This window comes from Platalea leucorodia (assembly GCF_965183815.1).
Source record: "Platalea leucorodia genome assembly, chromosome: 2".
Taxonomy (NCBI): Eukaryota; Metazoa; Chordata; class Aves; order Pelecaniformes; family Threskiornithidae; genus Platalea; species Platalea leucorodia.
In genome coordinates this window covers 31,572,856-31,585,206 of record NC_138824.1, presented here as the reverse complement: position 1 = coordinate 31,585,206, position 12,351 = coordinate 31,572,856, and the positions used below count along the sequence as shown (strand labels likewise).

At 40.6% G+C, this 12,351-nt stretch overlaps 1 protein-coding gene across 2 annotated transcripts in view; it reads left to right on the top strand.

The window, feature by feature from the left end:
- The window catches only part of LRCH1 (leucine rich repeats and calponin homology domain containing 1), a 135,701-nt gene extending 125,202 nt beyond the window's left edge, over positions 1–10,499 (top strand). The window contains exon 20 of one of the 2 annotated variants that reach the window (XR_014227385.1): positions 7,943–8,007. Coding sequence is in view for 1 of the 2 variants with exons in the window: in XM_082303716.1 (XP_082159842.1) it covers positions 7,943–8,056 (114 nt within the window). In the remaining variant the exon portion in view is untranslated. Of the gene's footprint in view, positions 1–7,942 lie in introns of both variants that reach the window. The other variant, XM_082303716.1, reaches the window with a different exon arrangement.
- Positions 10,500–12,351: the final 1,852 nt, after the last annotated feature.

Below are 12,351 nucleotides of genomic sequence, written 5' to 3'. Positions count from 1 at the left end.
CACTTTCAGCAGATCTTTGTCTTGATTTTGGTTGTCTTGTTTTAACAGTGTTGCTTTTCTAGTGAACCTGAGAAAGTGACGTAAAGCTTGTATCAGTTCAGAATCCATTAATTGTATGATTTTTTTATAACCCAGTGTTGGTATCTGAGACAAAAGTGATGTGTTCTCTAGGGCTGGGATTTTACTCCTGCTGCCGTAAGTGGTAAACAGGTCTCCTGTCAACACTTTGTGTTGTGCACTCTTTATATAGTACCAATCTACATGTATGAGTATATTTTAATGTTTCTTGCAATTAGAAAATCAGGTGGTGAAAGTTGTTGCTACCATCGTATAGTACACATCTGTCTCATTGTCTCATATTATGTCCGATTATCCACTGTATCCAGTAGCTTTGGGAGGGAGGTGAGAGAAGTAGCACATCAGTGTGTTGTGTGTTTTGCATTTCCAGTGTGCAGAAATGGAAGTTCATGTCTTCAGTGTTTTTGAGCGTTTTATCAGCCTAGACACTGGGTTGGAAACTGAACTGTTGTTCAGTTGTTGAGTTATGCCAATGTAGACCAACTGAACGTATCGCAGTGATGATACATAACTCTCAAACTTGTCCAAAGTTTTAATTTCACATATGCTTACCATGCAGAATTGTCTTTTAGTTACTTAGAGTACATTTTCTCACTGTTCTCAACTATGACAATATACAGTCATTAAACTGTAACATTGCAAGCACTTTCTTGTAGTTATGAAGCTGAAGCCATCTTGAACCAGACTGTGAAAGACAATACTCGCTTCATGACAAGCACAGCCTTACTACCATACATGAAGCTTATCTGGTTTTGTATTTTTTCCTCGTTGTTATTGATAGCACTTCAAATATACATAAATCTTACAGGGAAAGGAATAGTAAAATGTAGCCTTACATTTCTCTAAGTGTGAATATAGTAATGTTTCTCAAAATGTATTTCAAACATCATGCAAATGTGAAAAATACCTGTCTGCCCATCCCTGAAGCCAATAATTCTCCCACTAAATGGGGAGGTGAAAACCAAAACACGTATGTAGCTCATTACTCTAATGGGCTCTTTGCTGAATCCAGAGTCCTTTTTTCTGTGCTGCTGTTCCTGTGGCTTTAGTACTTGGGAAACCAACAGTTCAACTGACCGGTGGTTGTTCACCTCTGAGGAGATCCCAGTATTGAGACATTCAGTTATATATAGTTGGTACTTATTGCTCACAGCCAGTTGTGATTAAGCAGATGACCTTGTGTTTAAAAACGATGTGCGCTGTAGTTCACCCACATATGCATTGATAACATGAATTATATTTGCTCCCCCATTTGTTACCCCATTCAGTTTTTTCCATTGCAGTGGTCATCAGAGATTTTCAAACTGTGATTTCTTCATAAATTGGTCTACTCCAATCTGTACTGTGGAGGTCCTGTCATCCCTACTGCAGTAAAGTAGTAAATACAAATTGTCGTGAATTGAATTAATATGCATGCAGGTAAAATGTGTTTGCACTGAATTACAAGGGGCATTTTGATGTGAGGATTTGGCTTTCTTTTTCCTTGAGCCAGAAAACAGATAAATATTTTCAAGTGCAGAGTAATGCAGTGTAGTAGTCCTTCAAATGCGTCTTTCTTCAAATGTAACAAACTTCTACAACTGAAAGCTGCATATGCATCCCACTGTGTTCCTGATAAGTTTTCTGAAAGGCTACACTTGCCATGAATGGGGATTGAATTAGACCTGAGAAAATATATTCAGTCCAGTTCTCTACTCCATAAACATTAATAAGTTTGCAAATTATTGCCACATAATTGTTTTTCACAAAAAGAAGTATTCTCAGCATTTTACTCCTGTTACAAAAAAGTGAAAGCAGTTATATGTGCAGGTTTAGAAAAAATGGTTTCGTGAACCTTTGCCATTTCCTTCATTTCTAGCACACTATGCAGAAAGAGCAGTATAAAAATACTTTAAGGTGATGTCCCATTCTACTTCAAAGATACAAAACACTCTCATTCCTTCACTTTATCTCTTGCAATTTGATGTATAAGGTCATGGTATAATTGATATTTCCCCTGTAAGTATACATTTTCTCTTACTGTTTCATGTGTGTCTGTCTTTATTAAGTTTTTTTTGTTCCTTGCAGATTCAGGTCACTGTTTTCTTAGCATGTTAGAATCAAACTGTGAGGCATTTTGGCAAAATATATGGTCTACTTTTAAAATTTTATGGCTCAAGGCCAGAATTTGTAAAAGGGTCCGAAGCCCACGATCTGCAAATACAGTTTTGTAAATATTTGCAGTTTCTTCCATGTTCAGAAGATGCACATGTTTAGACATCTGACTGGCTATGACTCCAAATACAGAATTGTAGCTGTGGTATTGAAGATCAGGGGTTTCTTTTGCTTTGTCAAATCTGGTCAGACATGTATACTTTACAAAACATACTAATATTTCCATTGGAAATTAAAAGAAAAAGATGATGAAATATACCTATAGACTGAATTAATGCGCTTTTTTTATCTTCTGCTCTTTTGTACTTCAAATGGTAACTTCAGGGCATTTGGGCACATATGGATGTCAACAGTAATAGTGGATAAGGAAAAGAGAGAGAGAGAGAGAGAGATAAAAAGACATAATTTCAAATTGCCTTAGGTATGTGGAAAAGTAAATATTAGCTATAGTTTTTTCAACTGTTTAGAAAGAAAACTTGGCCTTGACCTAACAAAATTTCAAGGTTTTGACATAAGTTTACTCAAATGTAAGGCTCTGATGTTTCTTTTAGTGACTTTCCATTTCAGAGTAGTTGGCTCCAAACATTAAATGATGGGCATTACATAGACTTATTTCTTTCAATTTGTCCTTGGAGGAACTACACATTCCAGTATTTCATTGTTTTATGAATATTTTATTTTTTCCCTGTAGATCTGAAATCTCATATTCTACAAATACAAGGAAGAAAGAGAAAGGCTCTTGTCAAATTGTAGAATTCCATTTCTCTGTATTTTTGCTAACAAATATAGTTGGGCCCTGCTGTTACCGCGAGGCGATCATTTCACTACGTGCCCGTATGATCTAATGGCAACAATTACTTTTTTGATAAATACTTAGTGCATCTGAATTGCCAAGCTGCTTGCCCTAGCATAAACCAATTCAAACACTTGTCTTGACTTCGAAGTTGTCTGATGTCAAAGAAAATAGATATGTATGTGTAGTGTGTCACGTATCCTTGTGGGATCAGTGTCCTTGTGCGTTCCTGCTTTTCTTCTACACCGTCTAAACCAGACATTTTGTTCCAGGATTAGAAACTTGCTCTGGCAAGCACATGCACGCATGTATGTTTGTGGGTACACCCATTGTACTGTCCTTTTGTGTTGCTTTGTGACTCAGCCTCCTGGCTGCTGCCTCCTTTTTTTTTTTTTTCCCCCCTGTCAAAAGGTGTTTGTTCTTTTGCATCATGGTGAGTTTGCAAACATCTTTATCCATTCAAAATGGCTATGGGTCTGTAGAAGGTGGTTTGCTTGCAACAAGTAATTAAGTTCCTCTGTGTTCTTAGGGAGAAAAAATACATTACAAATTTAGATCTTCATTTCTGTGGTAGATATATTCATGCTGCTATGAGTGGAGTGGCAGTCCTTCCCTCCACAGTTGTTTTTAAAGATTTTTTAGACTGGTCTTGAGAATTAGTAGCCAGTTCTTCTGTCTGTCTTTCTGGGTTTCGTTCAGTGATGGTTTCAACAGGGGTATTTTTAGAGAGTCGATTCATACTACTATATTGAAGTGTTATGGGTTTGCTGCTAATGTAAAAGGGCCAGAAATCAAAGGTGGGGAGAAGTGGGTGAGGTTGAGTCTCCTCAGTCATGGGTGAATTCTTCTCTTGGTTGGTCAGGCATATTGCCTCAAAATGCCAGGATTTAAGAAAAGTTTTGAAATCTTAGTGGCTTGCAGCTTCTCAGCTCTGCTGTCAGTGGTTTCCAGACAGCAGCTGCAGTGGGTTAGAGGGTGAGGCAGAGTGTGGAAAACGGACTGTGCCGCAAGGGCAGCGTCTGAACGTAAGGACTGAGACACCTGGGATCGTGGCCCAAGGGAAGGGCTGTTCTGCAGAAAGCTGAGTTGATCATCAGTGTGCTCTGGGTTCCATCCTTGGCAGGATGTGATTTTTCTTATTCTGAGAAGAGTTATATATATATATTACTCTAAAGCTGTGATTTGAACAGTATGTGAGGCAGGGTTGATGAAAGCCATTTACAAAACTTTGAAGACAGTGATGAGGGCTTAGATAAGAGAATTGATTCGTGACACATTAAGATGAAGTTTGTCATTTTTAGGAGATGGCGTAGGTCTCATTGTCAGTTTTGGAAGGTTCTTCATAGCCACATGTTTAACTGCAGAATTATAAAATATTAACCAAGTTCCACCTTCTGCTTAGTAAGAGAAGGCTGTCAGTTGTAGAATGAAGAATGATGTATAATATAAAAAAGTAACATGCTGTGAAACTTCTCTCTCCTAGAACACAGTTGTACAGTCCTATTTTTTATAGACCTCCTTAAATAGCTTTCCTTATTTGAGAGTGCATCTTGCAAATACAGCAGGGGGAGTGAGGTTGCTTTATACAAACTGGATTACTCTACTGTATTTAAAAGAATTGGATAATGCGTTGTCTTTAAAAGGAGAAAAATTATATTGGATGGAGTTTTTGTATGAAATGCATTTATATGAAATGCATTTATATGAAATGCACTCCTTCATGCTTCTAGTGAAAATGTGCTTATAAACAATTGCAAAATTCCTGGCAAGAAAGCATGACAGAATAGTTCTCTGAGTGCTATAAGGTGCCACAACTTAGAATTTAAGTTTTTCTAAAGGCAACATCCTTAACTGGGGCTTTTTCAGCAAATTTGGCTTCAATAGAAAAATTTAGCGTATTCTCAAACATAAATACCTAGCAAGGAAGCTTGTTTCGAGGGCTGGGTTTTTGGATTCAATCCCTACCCTTCAGCCTTATAACCCTAATCACTTAGTTTTCAGATATTGGATTCAGCAGGCATTAGTATTTAATGCCTTTTGTCTAGCGTGGAAGACTAATGAAATATTGGCATGTTGCGGGCCACCAAATCTGTGAAACAAGAGCCTGCTGTGCAAGGGCACTGGAAAGAAGTAGAAGAGAGTGGAGGGAATAACATTTCACTTCAGATGTCTGATTTGCATTCTCAATAAATAAGATGAATATAATTTTTTTGAAAATTACCAGAGTCAGAGTATTGTAGATTTTTTTTATGAACTGTGTCCCAAGACATTAGATTGGCAAAACATTTTTAGTAAAAAACCATATATTTGAAGTAGAAATATTTTGGTTTTGTTTTTTTTTTTTTTCCCATTTATTTGATATCACTATCTCTACCTTCTTTTGTAGCTACTCCAGTGCTAATCAGGTGTCAGTTTAGGAGTTTGCATCCTAAAATATATATTTCTCCGGAAAAGACACTTTTTTCCAGAGGAATAGAAGTGGGGGAGAACCATCTCTGACAGCTTGCAGGCCAATATCTCAGTCAGAAGAACGAACAAGAATGCACTGCAGAACCCGGTGTCTGAACTTAAATGTCCGATTTAGGGTAGGTTCGGAACGGGAAGCTGGGTGATGAACTGGAACGGCTGCAAGATGGGGATGTGCCTTTGTGCTGACCGGGCAAAGCGCTCCAGCAGAGAGGGGCTCGGTAGCAGGCAGGAACGGGAGGGAGTTGCCGCAGCTGTTCGGTCAATGTGGATCAGGACCCGCAAACTCCGTGGAAGTGGCAACCCAGCGTTAGCAGATGGCCAGAATGTTGCAGCCTCTTCCATGTGGAGAAATGGATGCTGTCCATCTCTTGCAGACCTACTCAGCCAAGCTCCTTGAAAATTATCTGTTTGAAACTGTTTCTCGGATCGGTGTGTGCAGAAGGAATCCACAGTATTTGTTTGGTGTTCTGGGCTATAACCACGAACCTTAAAAAAAATAATTACACCTTAAGTTTAAAACAAACCTTTAAACATAAAATAATAAATATTAAAACATCTTAAGTAGTAAATATAAAATGTAAACATAAAATATAGATAAATTACAGTTATCAGTATCAGATGCCATGATTGTGAATAAAGTTTGGCTCTCACTTTTCAGGTTCAGTAAATAGCTAAGTTTTGCAGGTTTTGTCTCATTGAGGCCGGAGTGGGGTGTGAGGAACTTCACAAAAAATTAAAGCAAGCGAAGTGATGGTTGTGCGTAAAGGAGATACTCGTTAACAAAACAAAGTCATAAACATCAGAAGCAGCGGAGCAGCTGTTTCCTACTGGTACTGCTCTGATGGAGCTGTGGCCCGCTGGAGGAGGTTGCCTGAGGAAAGACTGGGCAGCAGTGGAAGCAGATAAAAGCAATTAAACGTAGGTGCACAGCATGATAAAGACTGTATTAATTGTTCTTGTAGGTACCAGTTCCAGTTCCATCATCCTGGATATTATATTTAGTTTTAAGGGTTCACAGGGGTCAGGGAAGGGACTAGAGCTGAACAAAACGTGTCATGAGAAGAGAGGTGGAAGAGATTAGTGATGTTTAAATTGGAGATATAATCAATGTGAATATGAGGAAGTGTGACAAAGGACCAGGAATCACATAAAGTTAAAATACGAGCCCCTTAGTTGACATTACAGAAGCAAGAAGAATATTCAGTAGAAGACAGGCAATTCATTAAAATATAATTATCAAATGCATCAGTAGTTTTAGAAGCTAAAAGTTGATTGAACAGCTGAGAGATTCAATACTGAGAATATCAAAACAACCCTCTCCCTCTAAAAAATCAGTCTCCCTTGTCTGCTGATGGTCAGGTACGTTAGGGAAAGAACAGCAGGTTAGATCACAGAGATGGTGCCTTTTCAAACTTAAAGCAATCTGACATGCACAGTTCAAGGACTTCATGAGCCAGACACTGTATCCATGTGTTTGTGTTTAGTAGCCTTGTTTGGGTTTCTTTCTATCTGTATATTTTTGTCATCCCACTTACACTTTCGGCTTCCATGTTGTTGCAATGAGACACAGTTGTAATTATGGTTTATGTGATGTAGTCTAGCCTTTCCCTTTATTTTTTATAAACCTGCTGCCTGCTTTCATAATTTCATGGACTTCATTAACGGGAATACCCTGTTACATTAAGAAAAACTTCTTTTTAAAGAGAGTGCCAATCCTGACCCAAGGCTCCCTCTCTAAGGCAGGCTTTCTGCGATTATTCACCGGGGGGGTTTCTTGTTACCTGTAGGAGACACAGCATTTACTGTTTGACTGTCTTCTGGCGTGGCAGCCTCTGTGGACAGCTGGTAGGTTTCATCTTGGCCACGATTGCTGTGTCCGTACGGTGAATAAAGTTGATTCCTGGATATTTCAAAATAAGCTGCTAATTACTCAGAACGAAACGCTTCGCCCGTTGAATGGCCAACATGGCAGACACTTTTCTGTAAATGCTAACGGGTGGCTTTCAAGGTGCGTATCCTGGGACCAAGACCTACCTGTCTAGAGCTCAGGGGTAGAACTTTTTTTGACTGATGAAACCAGCCTTCTGTCCCCAAACTCGCTCATATGTAATAATGGGCAAATGCCACCTTATCTCACTTTGTAGGTGAAAGTTCAGTGTGTGCTTGCTGGCCCTTGCTCTTAGTTAAGATGTTTACGTACTGTAATGACCACAGAACAGGTTGGTTTCTGAGGCCCAGAATATTAACGGTTCTCTCACTAATTCGTAGGTATTATGAAAGCAAAATCAGAGACCTTCAGTCAAAATCACAGGAAGTTTTTTTTTAATTAAAAATAGGAAATGGTTCCTTCTTGTTGGGCTTTGTGTTCCAACTGTGTTCATGTAAAGCAGAGTTTTGCAGTGAGTATTGAATATCCTAATCTTTACTCCTTTGTTTGTCTTTTTCTAGGAGAAGCTCTGCCTACCACATCACATCCTAGAAGAAAAGGGCTTGGTAAAAGTGAGCATAACAGTTCAAGCATTGCTAGATGTAACCACAGTGAAACAAGCTTTATTCACATGAAACTACCCTCTGCTGTTACCAGCTCCACTGTGCCATCAAAGAATCAAAATACTGCCCATCTTTTCAAACTGCATTGAAAAAAAAAAAACAGCGCTCCGAGAGTATTCTTATACTTCTGATTTTAAAATCATCTTTCAGACTGTACGTGCGCGTCGAACTACAAACCAGAAACTAAACGGAAACATTTTATAGAGCAAACTGGGGCTTCACTGCTTTTATAGCTCACTTTGTACAGTACTTACTAAAACAGCCACCTCTCTGCCACTTAAAAATGTGTGGAGTACACAGCTGTCTTGCAGCAAGATACCTTCGTATTATTAACTAAGAACCATTGTAAGCATTCGGGGGGGCAGGGGGAGGGAGAGTAAATCAGACTTCTGCCACGTTAGGTTTTTCTGCAGTTGCTTCAGGCTATTGCCTTTTAAAAATATCCTGACATAAAATATTTATATAAATATTATTTATTAGTGAGTTGTTATTCATCCTTTGGATGCAAAATGTAAATTAGGAAACTGTATTTTATTACTGCTTTTTTGTGGTTAAACACTTTATTTTAATATAAATATTTAGTTATTTTTTATTCTACTTGGTGTGCAGTAGCTCTAGATCTCCGTAAGTTGTATTTTCTAATATGTAAGATAAAAAGCAAACAAAATAGGTGCTTTTATTAAAAGAACAGCTAGCTGGAATGGCATTCTTTATTTCTTGATTTTGTGGAACATTGGTAAAAATTTGTCTGCATTCCATTGAGTTCCCTACATTCCAGTAGCACTTTTCCCCCCACTAGACTAAATTGGCCGAAACTGAGAGCACACCCATTTTATTTGTATATAGATGTTTTAACAAAAAAAAAAAAAAAGGAAATATGTAAACTTGAAAAATAAATGTGAACAAATATTTTTGATTGCTTATTTTACTATGCACAAGACATTTAACTTTTGCCACAACAAAATGAATGACGTGCGTTAGGATCATGTGTCTTGAAATACAATTTTGCACTGCAACTTGATTTCTTTTAAAGACTACAGCACTACAGAACAAATAATAAAAAACAGCACAAGAACATTAACGAGAAGACGTACCAGGTAGCCAAAACGTTTTGTTTTCTTCAATGATTCCTTCAAGAGGAGGTAAAATTATTAAAATTGCCCAAGGCCATCTCAAAGAGCTGATCTTCCAGACAGAGCCTGCTGGGTACAGTGCTTCTCCTTACGGTCTCCATCACTTTCTCACAGCGTTAAGCACAGCGTTCCGTGGGGAACGTTTGCAGGATCAGACCTCTAATTCCACGTCAGCAATAGGAAACGTGGTTCTTATAACTACTTTAAATTTTCGGAAGACGTTTTTAAAAGGATAATTTATTATTAAAACACCACAGGTTTTAGATCGAAAGCTTCCAGCACAGCGATTCTCAGCCTATCTGGAACATCCATTTTTCTTTCATAGGAGAAGCTGGTGATGTAGCTTGGGCAAGCAGGGCAGGAAAGCTGCATGTGGCGAAAAGGCTAGCTGTTCGGGCTCGGTGGCGCGCACAAGCAGGTCCTTCGAAACGCGTAAGGACAGAAAAGAGGCACCGTGTGGTGGGAGGACTAAATATTTAAGCAAGAGAATGTGGAGAGGACTCCTGTATGAAGACTTTTGGGAAGAACGATGCACACTTGTCACTACTACCTATCTAGGCAAAGTTTCGCGCGCGTTCACAGGCACTGCGTTTAAAGCTACCCGTATTCCGATAGCGGAGTTTTAATCGTTAATACAGGATTTGAATGCAGACTGCGCGTTTTAATTCCACAACTTGCCAACGTGCTGGTACGTGGTGAGGGCAACGTGGGAGGAGGAGGAAAGCGGACTCGCAGACGATGGGACATCCGGCATCCGTGGAATATCCAGTTACTTCAACCAAAGCAAAAGCGTTTATTTTATAGAGGGAGCATTGACTTAAATCGTAATTTTGATTGGCAGCTAGCATACTGTTTCCTATAAAATGTACTGTGCACTTTAACACTAAATTAAAATGTATTTTAATATTTTACAGAGCTGCACAAATATCTGTTTTGTCAAAAAGCACGAGCAATGTAAAGAAAATAAGTTTTCAAGTCAGAGTTTATCAAATTTTAAAAGCATTCAAAGATCGAGTATAAAAATAGGAATATTGATTTCTGCATCTTGAGGGATAAAATGCAGGTTTCCTGAGTATTTTTTTACAATGTATATATGGCAACATGAAGCTTTGTAATTATTATTTTGACAAATCTTGTTTTTTCATAATTAAAATTTTGTTTTTCTCCTGATAGTGTCTTTCAGTATTTGCTTGAAGTGGGCTGTAAATAAATAGCTCTAAATATTTTGTAATAAATACAGCTTTTTTTATGCAGTCTTAAACCTGTACGGCTAAAAAGAGAATCTTCATCAATCTTTGTATACTATTTATATGTGCAATAAAACATGCATGGCAAATCTATACTACCCTAAGCAGTGAACATAATGTATATAGAAAGTCTTTAATGTAGTTACAATTAAACTCTATTATTTGTAGAAACCCTTTAACGACTCCCCCTGTGCCTGACAGTTTCTGGTACAAGAGGTGGTGTTGGGAGAGCTGAACGCTGGGCAGGGTGGGCGAGGGTTTGGGGAGGACTTTCGCAGCCGAACGAGGCACGGGATCGAGCAGGTGACGGCTGGGTTGGTGGCGTGGCGTCGGTTCCTGAAGATCTGCTGTAGATCTCCCGCCAGCCGCGCAGCGAGGAGCAGCAGCTGCCCGAGCTGCCCTCCGCTTCCAGGGCCCCGGCAGAGGGGAGGCTCCCCCTTCGCTTCGCTCCGGCTCGCAGCGCCCTGTTACTGCTTCCCGCTTCGCTATGCAAGTGGCTTTTTCTTTCCCTCCCTGCCCTCCTGCAGAGGTTATCCTGCAGGCTGTTGCTTTAGCAAATAAAATCTGGTGCTTTCTTTATTCTAGTGAATCCAGGCAATAATGCTGTCACCCCTTCTGACCCGGGGCTAGGCCGCTGTGCCACGCTGCTTTGCCCTTCCCCTGTCTGCAGAAACAGGTAGTGGGGGGCGCTGCTTGTAGGTCATCGTATGCGGCCTTCCCGTTCCCGTGCAGGTTTCTGAAGTCACATAAGTACAGCATGTGCTGTTTTCTCTAATGAAGCATCTTCACCTTACCCAGGTGGCTTTGTGGCTGTTATTTGTTCACTTTTGGTAGTGGATTTTGAAAGGAAGGGATCTTTCTGCAATAATCTCCTGGGGAGATCCTGCTTTTGGTTGCCAAGGAAGCTCGAGTGCCTTTGTGGCTGTTGGGATACAAAGCCGGGACGGACGGATTGCTGCGTTAGGAGCGGCGTAATTCCGGCAGGAAGAGTCCTGCAGCGGCCGTCGGGTGCTGCTCCTCACCCGGGGCAGAGCCTGCTCGAGAGCGGGCAGCCGAGGCCGTGCCCAGCTGAGGTCTGAGCCTTGCCGGCAACGGCGATCCGACAGCCTCGCGCAACGCTCATGGCGGCGGCGCCGAGACGCTCGGTGTCTGTAGCCATCTGCGCACCTGATTCAAGCGCCCCAGGTCTTCTCAGGGGTTTGGACTGGCAGCCGGCGGCGAGCGCAGCTTGAGGGCCCCTTCCTTCTCAGCCCTCTAGCACCAGTTTTGCAAGAGCTCAGGGCCGCTTCCATCAAGCCTCGAGGTTCCTGGCTTCCGTAGCGAGTTCTCCTGGGCTCGGGAGAGCCCGTCAGACGCTTACCTGAACCTGCTCCTGTGCACAAGCGCGGCAACCGGGCGTCCCGCAAGGAGGAAGGCAGCAGGGCACCCAAGTGCTCCGTTTTTACCAAGAAAGCAAACCGTGCGGGAGAGCAGTCAGTTACTAGGAGCGCCGAGCGGAAAACGAGAGGTGTTTTTCAGCTCCAGAATTGTCGCTGGGCAGTTGTCTGGGGAAGCTGATACGGTAACTGATCTCCTGCTGGACTGTAAATTAAGGATACGGGAAATAAAGCTCCCCGCAACTATCCACAGTATAACGGGAAGCTGAGAATTATGCCATATAAATTCATCAAGTGTGAAAGAGGGCAAGCTGTTTCCTACCATTAACCCAGCAGCTTTAAAATGGTAGTTTAAAAGCATGCACTTACAGTAAATTACAGGGTTAAACCTGCTTTTTAATCTCCTCTAATATACAGGTGCAGACACCCCTGTTAGGGAACAAAAAAAAAAAAAAAAAAAATGGCATGCCCCTTTCCCTTAAATACAATTATCAGAATGCCTTAGGCAAAAAAGTACTAGCGGTAACAGGTAACAAATGGAAAGGTTTATC